General features: G+C 43.9%; 1 protein-coding gene across 1 annotated transcript in view; it reads left to right on the forward strand.

Moving 5' to 3' along the window:
- The window catches only part of psma4 (proteasome 20S subunit alpha 4), a 17,302-nt gene extending 988 nt beyond the window's left edge, over nucleotides 1–16,314 (forward strand). The window contains exons 2-9 of the mRNA XM_059946038.1: nucleotides 3,539–3,564; nucleotides 3,983–4,025; nucleotides 4,131–4,293; nucleotides 5,039–5,116; nucleotides 9,173–9,261; nucleotides 11,605–11,735; nucleotides 15,316–15,439; nucleotides 15,984–16,314. Of these exons, the coding sequence (XP_059802021.1) occupies nucleotides 3,562–3,564; nucleotides 3,983–4,025; nucleotides 4,131–4,293; nucleotides 5,039–5,116; nucleotides 9,173–9,261; nucleotides 11,605–11,735; nucleotides 15,316–15,439; nucleotides 15,984–16,138 (786 nt within the window). The 5' untranslated portion in view covers nucleotides 3,539–3,561 and the 3' untranslated portion in view covers nucleotides 16,139–16,314. The remainder of the gene's footprint in view (nucleotides 1–3,538; nucleotides 3,565–3,982; nucleotides 4,026–4,130; nucleotides 4,294–5,038; nucleotides 5,117–9,172; nucleotides 9,262–11,604; nucleotides 11,736–15,315; nucleotides 15,440–15,983) is intronic.
- Nucleotides 16,315–17,149: the final 835 nt, after the last annotated feature.

A 17,149-nucleotide genomic window follows, 5' to 3' on the forward strand; every position in this document is an offset into this window, starting at 1 on the left:
CCCCTCTCCCTCTTCCCCCTCTCCCCCCTCCCCCTCTTCCCCCTCTCCCCCCTCCCCCTCTCCCCCCCTCTCCCCCCTCCCCCTCTCCCCCCTCTTCCCCCTCCCCTCTTCCCCCTCTCCCTCTTCCCCCTCTCCCCCCTCCCCCTCTTCCCCCTCTCCCCCCTCCCCCTCTTCCCCCTCTCCCCCCTCCCCCTCTTCCCCCTCTCCCCCCTCCCTCCTCTCCCCCCTCTCCCCCCTCTCCCCCCTCTCCCCCCTCTCCCCCCTCTCCCCCCTCTCCCCCTCCCTCCTCTCCCCCCTCTCCCCCCTCCCTCCTCTCCCCCCTCTCCCCCTCCCTCCTCTCCCCCCTCTCCCCCCTCTCCCCCCTCTCCCCCCTCTCCCCCCTCTCCCCCCTCTCCCCCCTCTCCCCCCTCTCCCCCCTCTCCCCCTCTCCCCCCTCTTGTTCTCACTCCTTTTGCTTAAGTTTAATCGCCACTGTGATCCAGGAAAAGCTCTCACTATTGTGCACAGCAAGATCCCCCCCCCCCTGACAAATGACCTGAGGGTCTTTTTGAAATGATCTTTTTAGCGATGCTAAGGTAACACTAGTTTTCTCTGATGGGCTTGTGGGACCCCAGCATACCAGCACTGCAGGTGGTGGAGGTATGCCACCCTTCTGAGGGCTGAATAAACAGCACAGTACAGGCCTTTAAGTACACAATGTTGTGATCTGTTAACCAGTCTAAGATTAATCTAATTCTTCCTTCCTACGTACACCTCCATTTTTCTATCATCACCTTCCTTAGCTAAGAGTTTTTTAAATTCCCTTAATATATCAGCATTTACCAGCGCCCTGGCAAGGCGTTCCACACACTCACCACTCTCTGTAGAAAAGGTTACACCCCCTTTCCTGTAAATCACCTCAAAATTACGTCCCCTCGTATTAGCTATTCAGCTCTGGGAAAAAGTTTTTGACTATCCATTTGATCGATACTGAAATCATCTTGTCACCTTTACCATCCTTCTCTCCAAAGAGAAAACCCTCGCTCACTCAACCTTTCCTCGTAAGACATGTTCTCTAATTGCAGTAGCATCCTGATAAATCTCTGTGCTCTCTCTAAAGCCTCCACATTCTTCCTATGATACGGTGGCCAGAACTGAACACAATATTCCAAGGGTGGTCTAACCAGGGCTTTATAGCACTCTAAATTGACCTCACAGATCTAGAGCTCAGCCCTGCAACTAATGAAGTCTAACACAGCATGCATCTTGTAACAACCCTATCAAATTGCTGAACTTTACCTCTTCCCAACCTATTAACGTTGCCCTCACCCTCATCTCTTACATTTCACACACGTCTGCTCTTGCCCCATCCTCCTGCCACCCTACCAGGGAAAGGGTTCCTCTTATCCTCACCTACCACCCCTCCTGCCTCCATGTCCGCATGTAACTTCCACCATCTCCAACAGGATCCAACCACCAAGCACATCTTTTTCTCCCCCCATCCACCCACTTTCTGCGGGGATCGCTCCCTGTGCAACTCCCTTGTCCATTCATCCCTCCCCACTGATCTTCCTCCTGGCACTTAGCCTTGCAAGTGGAACAAGTGCTACATCTGCCCTCTCACTGCCATTCAGGGCCTCAAATAGGCCTTGCAGGTGTGGAGACACTTCATTTGTGAGTCTGTTGGTGTCATACATATACTGTGCTTGGTGCTCCCAGTGTGGCTTCCTGTATATCAGGAACAGCCGATGTAAATTAGGAAGCCACTTTGCCAAGCACCTACACTGCATCTGCCAGAAAAAGCAGGATCTCCCAGTGGCCACCCATTTTAATTCCAGTTCCCATTCCATGGCCATGGCCTCCTCTACTGACGCAATGAGGTCACACTCAAGCCGGAGGCTCAACATCTGGGTGGCTCCATCCTGATGGCATGAACGTAGATTTCTTGAACTTCCAGTATGACCCCACCAGCATTCCTAATTCCCATTTCCTCTCACCGTATCTCCTTACCTGCTCATCAGCTCCTTTTGGTGCTCCTCCCCATTCCCTTTCTCCCTGGTCTTCTGTCCTCTTCTATCAGATTCCCCTTTCTCCAACCCTTTATCTCTTAAACCAATTAATTTCCAAGCTCTTTACTTCACCCCCTCCCCCTCTTCTGGTTTCACCTATCACCTACTACCTTGTATTTCTTCCTCTCCTCCCCCACCTTCTTACTCTGACCTCATCTTTTTTCTCTAGTCCTGATGAAAGGTCTCAGCCTGAAACATTGACTATTTGCTCTTCCATAGATGCTGCCAGGCCTGCTGAGTTCCAACAGCATTTTGTGTGTGTTGCTTGGATTTCCGGCATCTACAGATTTCCTCTTGTTTGCTTTCAAATTGCATGGTGACTTTGAGGGATCAATGGAAGTGGCTCCAGTAATCCATTCATATCTCTTTTAATAATGTTTTTATGAGGACTTCTAATTGCATATCAGAAAATCTCAACATTTTCTCGTTTCATTGACGCCTTTGTCATAAGTCTTGGTCTAACGTACTTAGATATGGGTATCAGCAGGTTATAAGTAGTGTGAGCGTCAAGAATAAGAGTCATTTATTGTGGAGGATATGCAGGTGATAAGTATTGAAAAAGGTGCTCAAAGCTTTGTCTTTTACTATTCACTGTGTTATGTTCTGGCAATGCAACACCTGTACTTTGAAAGTTTTTAGATGCTTTGGCGGCACATGTTGCTAGTGAGTATTACAGTGATCATCTCAAGGTGCTGTACAAAGAACAGACTCACACAGTCTGAAATAAAAACAAAAGTGCTGGAAACATTCAGCCTCTCAGGAAAGAGAATTGACGTTTAAGGCTCCATGAATCAGATTGGGGGACAAGGGGGGTGGCATTCAACCATAAGCCTCTCAGGTCACATGACCACGAGTCATTTTTTTTTGCATTGGAGATTTTTATGGACAGAGTGAATTTTGTCCTCTGTTCAGAGGAATATGACATAAAACCATATCGCATTAAACATAGGAGCAGAATTAGGCCTTCTGGTCCATTGAGTCTGCTCTGCAATTCAGTCATAGCTGATCCTTTTCTTCCCTCCTCAGCCCCAATTAGATTATCAATTCACTTTGCCTTGGGAGGGTAATACTGCCATGATACTCATATAAATGAGATGGAGCAAAACAAGTTTAAGAAATCCATTTTGAAGCCAGGGTGAATTCACCTGCAATATAAACGTGATTCTGAATATAGACAGAAGACAGGCACGGGTTTCTTCTACATTGTATCAATGAGGCAGGTCACGCTTTACCACCTCCTGAAGGTTTGTATCGAAAGCTGAACTTCACGTTGATCAGAGGAGGTCTAAAGTGTAAGCAGCTCCTCCATTGCACATGGGAGCCATTGGTAAGCACATTGCAGAAAATTCCCCCCCCCCCCACAATTGAAACATAACGCACGACAGAATCTGTTCATCGAGGTTTTAAGAGGGTATTTGTACAGGTGGTCACATATTTGTTACTGAAGGTTGTTGCATATATTAACTGATTTTCCTTTTTTTAAATCCTAGATTTTTGACCATTTAAAGACAAAATGGTGAGTGACTGAGGTTTAACCACAGAAAATATTTACTATTTGCAAGCTAGCTGCAGTGCAAGATGAACCAAAACTTGGGGAAAGTTGCTAGTGAAATGTAGCAGGTGGCTGTAATGGCAATTTGTGCTGATAGGATTTGCAGTTACTGTGCCCACGCAGTGAGCTGACGAGTACCCTGCTGTTTTGAACATCTCCAACAGACTGATAACATTGGAAATGTCCTTTGTTGTGGGACAATATGGGAAGGGTTTTAATCTCCACTGGATGCAACCTGAAGGGAGGTAAGCACCCAAAACACTGGTGCTATCGAAACCTCAGTGGGGAGAAAATGATTGGAGGAGAGAGAGAGTCTTAATGCCATGATAAAAGGGTTCAAAAGCAGAATATATAATGGTAGTTATTTTGTTTGCCTCTGCAGTCTCGACGATATGATTCACGAACAACCATATTTTCACCTGAAGGTGAGTTATCTAAGTGAATTCATGTACAAAATGAAGTGTCTGACTGATTAATACATTGTGCGGCAACTCGTTCACATGTAAACTTTTCCTTTAATTAAACAATAGGACGACTCTATCAGGTGGAATATGCAATGGAAGCCATTGGTCATGCTGGAACGTGCCTGGGGATTTTGGCAAATGACGGTGTTCTCTTAGCTGCAGAGAGGCGCAACATACACAAGCTACTAGATGAAGTTTTTTTCTCCGAGAAGATATACAAACTGAATGAGTACGTGTAAACGCAGGTGTCTTAACAAATCTGCTTGTCCTTAGATGAGCTGTGTTACCCTAATTTCCACTAGTTCTGTCTGTATTCTTTTGGTATTGGCCACACATCCTGAGATACAGTCAAAAAAAGCTTAGTTCTGCAAACCAACCATACAAATAATTTCAAAACAGAAGTTTTTGAGGTAGTACAAGAGAAAAGTGAAAACAGAGCACAGAACATAGTTTTACTGTTACAGAGAAAGTGCAGTACAGATAGACAATAATGTGCACGGTAATTTGTGAGTTCAAGGGTTCATCTTTAATGTATGAGAAGTCCAGTTAAGAGTTTTTATAATAGTGGGATAGAAGCTGTTCTTGAGTGTGGTGGTATGTGTCTTCTGCCTGCCAGAATGGAAGAGAAGAAAGAATGTCTGAGGTGGGAGGAGTCTTTGATAATGCTGGCTGCTTTACCAAGGCAGTGAGCAGTGATGGTGGAGCTGGTTGACATGACAAGGTAGGGTGGGATGTTTGATAACACAGAAAAGAGGCACATGAAATTAGAGCTCGCAATCCATTTAAGCAGTGATGAGCAAGCTGGTAGTTTATACAATACTGCATATATACAGAAAATCTTCTTGTCTGGTTGTCCAGATAGAGCTTATTTTAAGAAAATGGGTCAACTGAGAGTAAATCTATCACTTTTATCAATTTTCGTTCCTGATTGCTGTTAAGTTAATACTAAGCTTCACATAAAATCTGCTTTGCAGTGACATGGCCTGTAGCGTTGCAGGAATAACATCTGATGCCAATGTTCTTACGAATGAGCTGCGACTGATTGCCCAGAGGTAAGATGATTTGTTAAGTGACAATTGAATTGTGCAATCTACCCTCTATAGACTTATCGTCATATCCCTAATTCATCTATAGTGGTTATATAACTGTTCCTAACAGGCTGCAGCATCTGTGGTGCCTGGCTGCCCATTAGTACCATCCTCTGCAAATCATGTCAAGAGGACTCCAGTCATCTGGAATTTCTTCTTTTCTATTGGATATTTATATTTTTCTGTGTAAGGATTGTTGGCCCTGGGGATTTTGTTGACAAGTAGTATAAGATGATGGCACTTAAAGAGGAGCCGCGATTGAATCGCGCAATATCAGAAGGAATGTGGACAGCCCTCTTGTGGACTCTAGTCTGCCAGGGTACTGAATTAAACCTGAACCATGGGGGTGGGTGAGGGCAAATTACTGTGGTTGCTGTTTATACTAATGACAACATTCTCAACATCCTCTGTAAATCTCGCAGAGGAGATTTACAAGGATGTTGCCTGGATTGGGGAGCATGCCTTATGAGAATAGGTTGAGTGAACTCGGCCTTTTCTCCTTGGAGTGAAGGTGAGAGGTGACCTGATAGAGGTGTATAAGGTGATCATGTGGATAGTCAGAGACTTCTTCCCAGGGCTGAAATGGCTAACATGAGAGGGCACGGTTTTAAGGTGCTTGGAATTAGTTACAGAGGAGATGTCAGGGGTAAGTTTTTTATGCAGAGAATGGTGAGTGTGTGGAATGAGCTGCCGGTGATAGTGGAGGAGGTGGATACGATAGGGTCTTTTAAGAGACTGCTGGGTAAGTATGTGGAGTTTAGAATAGTGGAGGGCTGTCGGTAACCCCAGGTAATTTCTAAAGTAAATACATTTTCAGCACAGCATCATGAGCCGAAGGGCCTGTATTGTGCTGCAGGTTTTCTATGTTTCTAAGTATTGCCACACATTTCCAGCACCAACAGAGCATTATCACATGTTCAACAGAACACAGAACAAAACAGCAGCAGTAATAACAGAACAAATATCAAGACAACAGCAGCAAAACAACATACATACATACACACACCAGGCCGCCAACTCCCAGATCCAGTCACCTTCAGGCCTCCAGACTCTCAGACTCGCAGACACTGGATATCCAATCTCCAGTCTCTGGCCCTGGACTCCCAAGCTCACAGCCGATTCCACTCATTCACCACTCTCTGTGGAAAAAAAAACAACTTAACCCTGACATCTTCTCTGTACCAATCCCATGGTTGATGAAGGCCAATGCACTGCATGCTGCCTTAACCACAGAGTCAACCTGCACAGCAGCTTTGAGTGTCCTATGGACTCAGACCCCAAGATCCCTCTGACCCTCCACACTGCCAGGAGTCTTACCATTAATACTATATCCTGCCATCATATTTTACCTACCAAAGTGAACCACCTCACACTTACCTGGGTTGAACTCCATCTGCCACTGCTCAGCCCAGTTTTGCATCCTGTCAGTGTCTTGCTGTAACCCCTGAAAGCCCTCCACACTATCCACAACACCCCCAACCTTTGTGTCATCAGCATGTTTACTAATCCATACCTCCACTTCCTCATCCAGCTCATCATGGGGGGGGGGGGGGGGGGGGGGGAGTGTCCCAGAACAGATCCCTGAGGCACACCACTGGTCACCGGCCTACGTGCAGAATATGACCCATCTACAACCACTCTTTGCCTCCTGTGGGCAAGCCAGTTCTGGATTTACAAAGCAAGGTCCCCTTGGATCCCATGCCTCCTTACTTTCTCAATAAGCCTTGCATGGGGTACCTTATCAAATGTCTTGTTGAAATCCATATACACTACAACTACTGCTCTACCTTCATCAACGTGTTTAGTCACATCCACAAAAAATTCAGTCAGGCTGGTAAGGCACGACCTGCCCTTGACAAAGCCATGCTGACTATTCCTAATCATATTACACCTCTCCAAAGGTTCATAAATCCTGCCTCTCAGGATCTTCTCCATCAACTTACCAACCACTGAAGTAAGATTCACTGGTCTATCATTTCCTGGGCTGTCTCTACTCCCTTTCTTGAATAAGGGAACAACATCTGCAACCCTCCAATCCTCTGGAACCTCTCCTGTCCCCATTGATGATGCAAAGATCATTGCCAGAGGCTCAGCAATCTCCTCTCTCGCCTCCCACAGTAGTCTGGGGTACATCTCATCCGGTCACGGAGACTTATCCAACTTGATGCTTTCCAAAAGCTCCAGCACATCCTCTTTCTTAATATCTATATGCTCAAGCTTTTCAATCTGCTGTAAGTCATCCCTACAATCACCAAGATCCTTTTCCATAGTAAATACTGAAGCAAAGTATTCATTAAGTACCTCAGCTATCTCCTCCAGTTCCATACATTCTTTTCCACTGTCACACTTGATTGGTCCTATTCTCTGACGTCTTATCCTCTTGCTCTTCATATACTTGTAGAATGCTTTGGGTTTTCCTTAATCCTGTCCACCAAGGCCGCCTCATGGCCCTTTCTGGCTCTCCTAATTCCTTTCTTGAGCTCCTTCCTGCTAGCCTTATAATCTTCTAGATCTCGTATCATTACCTGGTTTTTTAAACCTTTCATAAGATTTTCTTCTTGACTAGATTTTCAACAGCCTTTGTACACCACAGTTCCTGTACCCTACCATCCTTTCCCTGTCTCATTGGAACGTACCTATGCAGAACACCACTCAACTGCCCCCTGTACATTTGCCGCATTTTTGACGTACATTTCCCTGAAGACATCTGTTCCCAATGTATGCTTCCAAGTTCCTGCCTGATAGCTTCATATTTCCCCTCCAATTAAACACTTTCTTAACTTGTCTATTCCTATCCCTCTCCGGTGCTATGGTAAAGGAGATAGAATTATGATCATTATCTCCAAAATGCTCTCCCACTGAGAGTTCTGACACCTGACCAGTTCATTTCCCAATACCAGATCAAATACAGCCTCTCCTCTTGTAGGCTTATCTACATATTGTGTCAGGAAACCTTCCTGACACACATAACAAACTCCACTCCATCTAAACCCCTCGCTCTAGGGAGATGCCAATCAATATTTGGGAAATTAAAATCTCCTGCCACGACAACCCTGTTATTATTACACCATTCCGGAATCTGTCTCCCTGTCTGCTCCTCAATATCCCTGTTGCTATTGGGTGGTTATTGACCCCTTCCTGTTTCTAACTTCCACTCACAGAGACTCAGTAGACAATTCCTCCATGACTTTCTCCATTTCTGCTGCCGTGACACTATCTCTGATCAGCAGTGCCACACCCCCACTTCTTTTGCCTCCCACCCTGTCCTTTCTGAAACATTTATAGCCTGGCACTCTTAAGTAACTATTCCTGCCCCTGAGCCATCCAAGTCTCTGTAATGGTCACAACATCACAGCTCCAAGTACTGATGGGTGCTCTAAACTCATCTGCTTTGTTATGGTGCTTCTTGCATTAAAATAGACACACCTCAAACCATTGGTCTGAGCGCATCTCACCTGCCTATTCTCCCTCTCACACTGTCTCCTAGCTTTCTCTATATGTGAGCCAACTGCCCCTTCCTCCGTCTCTTCAGTTCAGTTCCCATCCCCCAGCAATAGCCTTAGCAAATCTCCCTGCCAGGAATTTTGTCCCCCTCTAATTCAAGTGCATCCGGCCTTTTTGTACAGATCACTTGCGGGCTAACCCCTAACACATCCTTGAAATAGGATTTCACCCTGTGTTTCAATGTACATGTGATCAATAAATCTGAAAATGCCAGTTTTGGCCACAATTACAACATCCTAAAACTGACAAGAAAGGCATAAATAGCACAGCTCCAAGTCAACACCCCATGTACAACCTGGAGGGACCAGTCTGTCAAGTTGACTTGCGTTGCTTTTTGGGTCTCAGGAATGTACAGCAGCTCACAGGGTTTCATTGTGTCATCTCAGTGCAAGTATCTTCCTCTTTATATCCCCAAAATTGTACAGAACATTTAATGGTTCTTGGAAAAATAACACAGAAATGCGTGGCATTTTTCTTTTGGATCCAGGGTACAATAATGCTGCCTTATGTTCTCAGGTATCTCCTTCAGTATCAAGAACCCATCCCTTGTGAGCAGTTGGTCACAACGCTCTGCGATATCAAGCAGGCCTACACACAGTTTGGAGGTAAGTCCAAGGGAAGTGTACTTAAGATTAATGGTCAAGTGGTAATGCTATTTTCTGTATCACTAAATCACCAATGAATCTCAGTTTCAGAAATATTTTGCTTTAACTGCATAACTTGGTTCCTTAACATTTTATAACCTTAGTGGAAAGCATTGCTTGATTTCAAATGAATAGTTATTAATTGTACTGTTTTGTTTATCAGTGATAGAAATTAATCACCAGTCAATTAAAGATTAAACTAATCAGGATGCCTTAACATAGGGTGCATCTGTCAAACATCAGAAGTACCCAACAGCTTGCTTTACCAGACCAGTTTGGACTCTGTTCTACTTCATACTGAGGATTTGGTATAATTGTATTTGTATGCCTTTTACACAGATGTATCCATAGGACTATTTAATGTCATTGTCAGATAGGTGGGTCATTTGCCTCAATTAGTCTGTGCACCTTCGGTAATCTCAAGCTTCCTCGTGTTTATTCTCATCTAAATCTATCCCTCAATTCTCTTCTTCCATGATGAACAATCTCCTGATAAGTGTGCCTTTACAATTTGCTTCAACCTGTCTTGTGATGGGGTGTTCCATGATTTCTCCACTCTAGGTAACGGTGCACTTCCTAAGCTCCTTTTTGGCTTTCTTGCTGAATATCTTCATAACTCCTGCTTATGTTCTCTCCACATGGAAATATTCTCTCTGCATCTATTTTATCCATAATTTTAAAGACTTTCTTAGGTTACTCCTCAATTTTTGTCTCTCAAGGGAAAATAAACTTTTTCCCTACTAATATTCAAACCATTGATTTTCTGGTATCATCCTTAAATTTCCTTTGCTTCCTCTCCAAAGGCCCTTCATAATCAACTTTCCCTCTGTATGATATAACCAAGGTTTAGTACAAACCTACCATAACACAGAATTTAGTCCTCCTTCCCTATACTGGCTCCCTCCCAGAGCAAGTCAGTTTTTAAAAGAGATTGGCTTTATTTCTCACATGTACATCAAAACGTACAGTGAAATGGGTTGTTTGCATCAAATCGATTCAACAAGGATTGTGTTGGGCAGCCACTAACTCACTAACCCTAACTGTGCATCTTTGAAGTGAAATCTTTAAGAACATACAGTACCATCAGAGGGAATTGAACACAGATTACTGGCATTATAAACCGTTATGCTTTGTGTCCATACTGTCAGTTTCTCTCTTGTGTATCATGTGTCACTTTATTAACTTCTGTTTTCTAATTCTAGTGCTCTGGAAAAAAAAGCTTAGTAGTTTTAATATGAGATGATGATGAACAGCAAGCCAGCCACTAGAATTTCCTCTGTTAATGAGTTTATCACATCTGCTCTAATTCTTATTGTCAATGATAAGCCTTCGTTATCTAGCTGGTTTAACAACACTGTTAAAGTGGATGGTTATATTTTTGTTTTATCTCTAGTCTGAGAGATTCTTGCTGGTTCGTTACCTCTGAACAGAGAAATGTTTCTGGACTTCACCCTGCACATACCTCTTGTTATAGTTTAATAGTTTATCCACACTACAACAGTGAAAGTGTCATCTTTATCGGTAGAGTACAGTAATATAGTTCTCTGGCCAATTCTCAAAGATGTTTAAGCCATTTACGCATTAGTTAAAACTGCACAAAAATTTCCAAAGAGCATCCTTTCTTTCTGTAGCTGATAAAAGTGGCTGGAAAGACTGGTACCCCTTGCCCTTTATTGTGGTGTGGCCACAGTAAAACTCTTGTGTGCAATTGAAGGGCTATTTAGGGGGGGGGGGGGGGGGGGGTCACTTTATCAATGACATTATGTCCCAGATTATTTTGTGCAAGGTCTCACTTGAGTTTAAACCAGTGTGGACACAAAAGGCTACAAGGTGATCTGTTGGTTGTGTAAAATGAAAGTGTTTGGGGAGTCATGATCTGTGATGTTACCTCCCTAGAGTTTTAAGATGTTAGGTGTGGCACCATCTTTCTAATCAGACTGGATTTTTTGGTTTTATCTAAAGCACAGTTGACAGTAATCCTGGATAATATTTCTTCCTCAGTCAGCATTTTTTAAAAATCATTCAGCGGGTTCCCATTTGTGATGTTGCAGAAATCTAGCTCCTCTTAAAGTTGTATGTGCCACCGCAGCTCTGGTGAGCTGGGTTCAATTCTGCCCTCCAGTGTGTCTCCCTGTGCTGCCAGTTCCCAGCGCAATTCCTGGGTTTGGTGGATTGCTCTCAGAACTGACATTAATTTGATAATACATAATTTTGAGAAGCTTAAAACAAGGTCTAAGTTGTGTGAGCCCTGTCCCTCTCCCTGTGCCTGTTGGACACCTACTGATCCGTATCTTTTACTGACAGGGAAACGACCTTTCGGTGTTTCGCTGCTCTATATGGGATGGGATAAGCACTATGGCTACCAGCTGTATCAGAGTGACCCCAGCGGAAACTACGGAGGATGGAAAGCCACGTGCATTGGAAATAACAGTGCTGTGAGTATCTTGACTAAAGCTGCAGAATTTCTGCAAAGAAGTGCACTGACATGTTGGTTTGTATTTTAGTGAGGTTGGTTCCAATGTTTACAATTTTATAATTTTCATCTGTTTCAATCACTGCGGGTGCTTTTGGAGTTCTGCATCATTCATCTTCTGCAGGGCTCTTGAGAACACTCAGTCCCTCTGTTGTACCCCCCTATTCTATTCAGGCAGTCATCATTTCCTGTCCCTTAAGGCATCCGGTCTCAGTATTAAGGGAATCAGTGAATATGTAGGAAGGTAACAGCTGAGTTACAATGGTGTTTGGTGGAGTAGACATGAGGGGCTATAGACTCAGAGTAAGACAGCACAGAAACAGGCTCTTTAGCCTAAGTTGACCATCCTTCCTGCTACTCCCAGTTACCCACATTCAGCCCATAACCCTCCAAGCCCCTCCTCTCTATGTACCTTCCTTAGGCCTTTTAAATATTGCAATTGTACCTGCCTCAACCACCTTCTCTCGCAGCTCAGTCCAGTTACTCACTATCCTGGCTGTAAAGAAGTTACCTCTCAGCTCTGAGAAATCTCTTCCCTCTTGTTGGGATTCCCAACCATGGGGGAGAAAACTATGACTGTACACTGTATCAATACCCCTCTTGATTTTTATAAACGACGTCACATCTCGTGTGCTGCAACGAATAAAGATGAAACATGGTCGGCCTCTCCCTATAACTGAGGTCCTTTAGTCCAGGCAACATCCATAAATCTCCTCTGCTTTCTCTTTGGTCTGGCAATGTCTTTTCTATAACAGGGCAACCAAAACTGTACACAATATTCAAGTAGAGACTCACCAACAGTTTGTACAACTGCAGCATAATGTCCCTACTCCCAAGCTCAGTGCCCTGACTGATGAAGGCCAGCATGCTAAAAGCTTTCTTCACCATCCTGTCTATTTACACAGCTGCTTTCAGCGAACTATGTACTTGTGCACCCCGGTGTTCCTGTTTGACAATACTCAGCAGTGCTCTGCCATTCACAGTATAGATCCTACCTCAGTTTGAAAGTCCAAAATACATCACCTCATTCTTAATCTAAGTTGAAATCCATTTGCCATTCCTCAACCCATCTCCCTAACTGATCAAGATCTTTGCAATTCATTGTAACCTGTTCACTACCCACATACTCCCCAATTTAGTACCAGCAAACTTGCTTATCATACCATCTACATTCATATTCAAATCATTGACATAAATAATGAATAACAAATGTACCAGCAGTGACCCTTGGGCCTACCAGCTATATGCCTCTAGCTGGAGAATCGACCTCACCATCCCCCCTGAATCCCATGCAATGCAGTCTTCCAGTTCAACCTGCCGAAGGCTTTACGAAAGACCATATAGACAACATCCACTACCTTACCTTCATCCATCACCTCAGTTACTTCTTTGGAAAAACTCCAAAAGATTTGTCAGACATGATCTCCCATGCAGAAAACCATGCTGACTATTCCTGATCAGGCCTTGACTATCTAAGAATCCCCTCCATGAACTTCCCTGTAACTGAAATCAGGCTCACCATCCTCTGAATGATGGTAAACATTAAGTCACCCTGCAGTCTTCTGGAACTTCACCAATGGCTAGCAATGAAACAAGTCTCTACAAGGCCTTCTGCAATTACTTCCCTGCCTCCCATGAGGTCTAGGGATGCACCTGGTCAGGCCTTCGGAATCTTCCCATCTTGTGCTTCAAGACTACAGATATTTCCTTCCTTGTAATAAACACACTTTCCAAGTCCTCAGTACTTATAACCTTCATTTCTTTGGCATTCTTCTTGGTAAGCACAAGAGAGAAATAGACATTTTAAAAATCTCAGCCACACATAGATAATCGTGACTGTCTTTAAGAGAACCTAGTCTCTCCCTAGTCACCTTTTGCTGTTATTGACCAAAAAATCCTCTTGGGATTACCTTTAACCCTGCCTGACAAAACTGTTTCATGCCTTCTTTTTCCCCTCCTGATTTCCCTTTCAAAGCCTGCTCTTATTTTTCTTATATTTTCTTCAGGGACAAATTTATACCCAAATGTCCAAAACTACTGTGTGCTACTTTCTTTTCCTTGATCAGATTCTCGGTATCTCTCAACAGCCAGGGTTCCCTGAACCTCATATTCCTGACAGGGACACCCTGGACTCCTGATATGACCCTTTTAAAAACACTTGCTACTCTTTTGTATTTAAATAGAGACGTCTATTGACCCCAGGTGAGTCTTGCTTAATGCCCTCAAAGTTGGCCCTGTTGCAGTTCAGGACTTCAGTCTATGGACCGTTTTTATCTTCTTGCACAACTATTTTAAAAGTAATACCACTGGGAACTCGACTTCCTGCCTTTTCAGTTACTTGGCTTGGCCTACCTTGTCCTCTTAAGAGGAGTGCTGCTCCTTCCCAAGTACATTCCTCTATACATTCAGTGGCCATCTTATTAACGCATGTCATGCGACAGCAACTCAGTGCATAAAAGCATGCAGTCATGGTCAAGAGGTTCTTTTGTTTTCTGACCAAACATCAGAATGGGAAGAAATGGCTATCCTGATTGCTACATTGTTTGGATGCTGTAGTTACCTGTCTTCTTGCTAACTTTGCTGTAATATCCCAGCCTTTTGACAATCTAGTTAAACCTACCCTTGCAGCAAAAGCACGTTTTTCCTCCACTAGGATATTAGTCACCCTCCGGTTCAAATATAACCCATCCTTCCTGCACAGGTCATCTCTACCCTAAAAGAGATCCCAATGATCCAAGAAGCTGAATCCCTGCCGCCTGCACCATCTCTTTAACCACACATTCATCTGGCCAATCTTTCTCTTCGTAGACTCAGTAATGCACGAGACCAGGAGTAATCCCGAGATCACTACTCTCGAAGTCCTGCAGTTTAATTTCTCGCTTAACTCCGGATGTTTATTCTGCTGGACCTCATTCTTTGTTTTGCTGTGAAGTTTGTACAACCATGTGTAAAATACCATCCTGGCCCCTCTTCTGCAGCCAATGAATCTCCTGTCTGTCTCCCTCAGTACTGAGACTCCTATCACTCTCGTTCTACCTGACAACACCCTCTCCCGCTGAGCCTCAATGCCGGTCACAGTGCCACTGCTACTACTGTCCCCTGATCGGTCATCCCCTGAAGAATCCATAGGAGTATACTTGTTGCTGAGGTGAGATGGCCACGGGGGAATTCTGCATTGCCTCCCCTAATGGTCACCAATCTTATCTGAAGCTCGAGCGTGAGCATCCTCTGTAAAAGTCTGATCTATGAGAGCTTCCCAGATGATCCTGAGTACATGTAACCGCAACTCCATTTCTTTGACCTGGTCTATCAGGCTCAGTACTTCCCACAGATGAAGTTATAAGGGAAACGATGAAGATCCCTGACTTTCCATTTCTTGTTGGAACAGTATTTCACTACGCTATCTACCACCCTGCCTACAATGATTCAGGATTAGTGATTAACATCGACTGTACTCTTTTCCATAGATGTGCCTGGCCTGCTGAACTCCTCCAGCATTTTGTATAAATACTTTTATTAACTAGATCCAATTGAAATTGCAGGCTGCTGTCTCTATGCTGAAACAAGACTTCAAAGAAGGAGAGATGACTTTAGAATCAGCCCTTGCTTTGGCAATTAAAGTGTTGAACAAGACAATGGATGTCAGTAAACTTTCGGCTGAAAAGGGTAAGCGGTGTTCGCAGTTTGCAAACATGATGCAGAAGTCTTGAGTAGCAAATATAATGAAAAGTTAAGCTGCTTTATGTTGTGCTGATCCCTCCAAAGCTTGATATAAACTATGACAATGGGAAGTAGTTGGCTGTGTTCCTGGTATGTGCTAAGTCAAATCACCATAGCTGGATGGTCTTCGCCTGTTCGAAAGAACTGTTCTGTGCTCCCAATTCCATAATTGCAGCCAGTTAACCCCCTGTAGGCTGTCTGAATTTCAACAGAATTCAGGGCCACTTGGGGCATGAATTCCAGTCTAGTTAGACATGCTTACTTTTCGGATTCTAGCTACTTTCAGTTAGTCAGTTTTATATTGAATCTCTTTAATGGTCGCCCTCTCTGACTTGTATTTATTCATTCCCCCCCGGGTGGAAGTACTCGCATTCAGTTGACTGTTTTTGTAATTTAGAAGGACATATGTAGTTAGTAATTCTGTCTTAGCTGAAGGCCCATTAAGACTGTGTAATCTTTGGAGCTTTTCATCTTCCCCTCTGTGGTACAGTGGAAATTGCAACACTAAGCAGAGAAAACGGGAAAACACGAATAAAGGTGCTGAAGCAGAAGGAAGTCGAGGTATTGATTAAGCGACATGAGGAGGAAGAAGCCAAGTCAGAACGTGAGAAGAAGGAAAAGGACCAAAAAGAGAAGGAAAAGTAGAATGAAGGCGGATGCCAGCACCAAAAGCAAAGGTTTATTGGAAATCTACTTGTCTGCAGGGTCTTCTTTATGGAACTGGTCAAACCAGGTATCACAAGCCACTTGTACACTTTCATAGATCTGTTATATATGGACTTGTAATTGACTGATGGGTTTTTAATAAATAACAAAGGCAACTTATTGTTTAGATTGTATTTATTTCAGAACACAGTTTTGTTGCTGAAGATGGTGAATTTATAATGAAAGTCAAAGTTCGTCCTGACAACAGTGTGTACATGGAGGGACTGGGTGCTAATGAGCTGTGTGGCAAGAACTGAGAGCCTTAGTTTGAGTGAGTCACTGGCAGATGTGATGGTGCGATTCATTGGTTCATAGTTAACGTCTCAAATAGAAGTCCCATGAAAACAATAGAAGGTTTAAATTAAGTTTAAAGACAAAGTTTAAATTAAGTGTAGAAGGTGGTAATGGGGACAAGCTTGCACTGCCAATTAACTGCTCCCAATGGTGTATGTCTCAAGTAGCCTGAGACAACCAAGTCCACCTCCTGGCCTTTTCATGTGGCTTAGCTACTAAGCCTAGAGGAATTGTTTCTACTGACAGGAGAAGGGACTGGCTCCTTGAAACCAGTTGCTTCAGGCAGATAGGGCTCATCAGCCATGGTTGGTTCCTCATCTGGGAAAAGAAGAATTCTGATCTCAAATGTCTTCGAAAGCCACTCATGGGAAAAACTTGGGAAAATCCAGAGCTGGGGTCCCCAAGGCAGATCAATGTTGAAAGCTGACCAGCAACGCTGCTGGTGCCAAACTATGTCGGTCCTTTGGATTCATCAGGTGAGTGGAAGGTGGGAGCTTGCTAAATGGGCAGCAGTTCGCTATCCATATTGCACTGCCAAGGCTTGCATATCTAAACAGCTAAGACACAACATCTATGGTTGACCCTGATCAATGGAGGCTTCGAAGAAGTAGAGAAAGGGGATTAAGTGGCAGAAAGGTTTCAAAGTTCAGACTAGGG

This window comes from Hypanus sabinus, chromosome 21 (assembly GCF_030144855.1).
Source record: "Hypanus sabinus isolate sHypSab1 chromosome 21, sHypSab1.hap1, whole genome shotgun sequence".
NCBI lineage: Eukaryota > Metazoa > Chordata > Chondrichthyes > Myliobatiformes > Dasyatidae > Hypanus > Hypanus sabinus.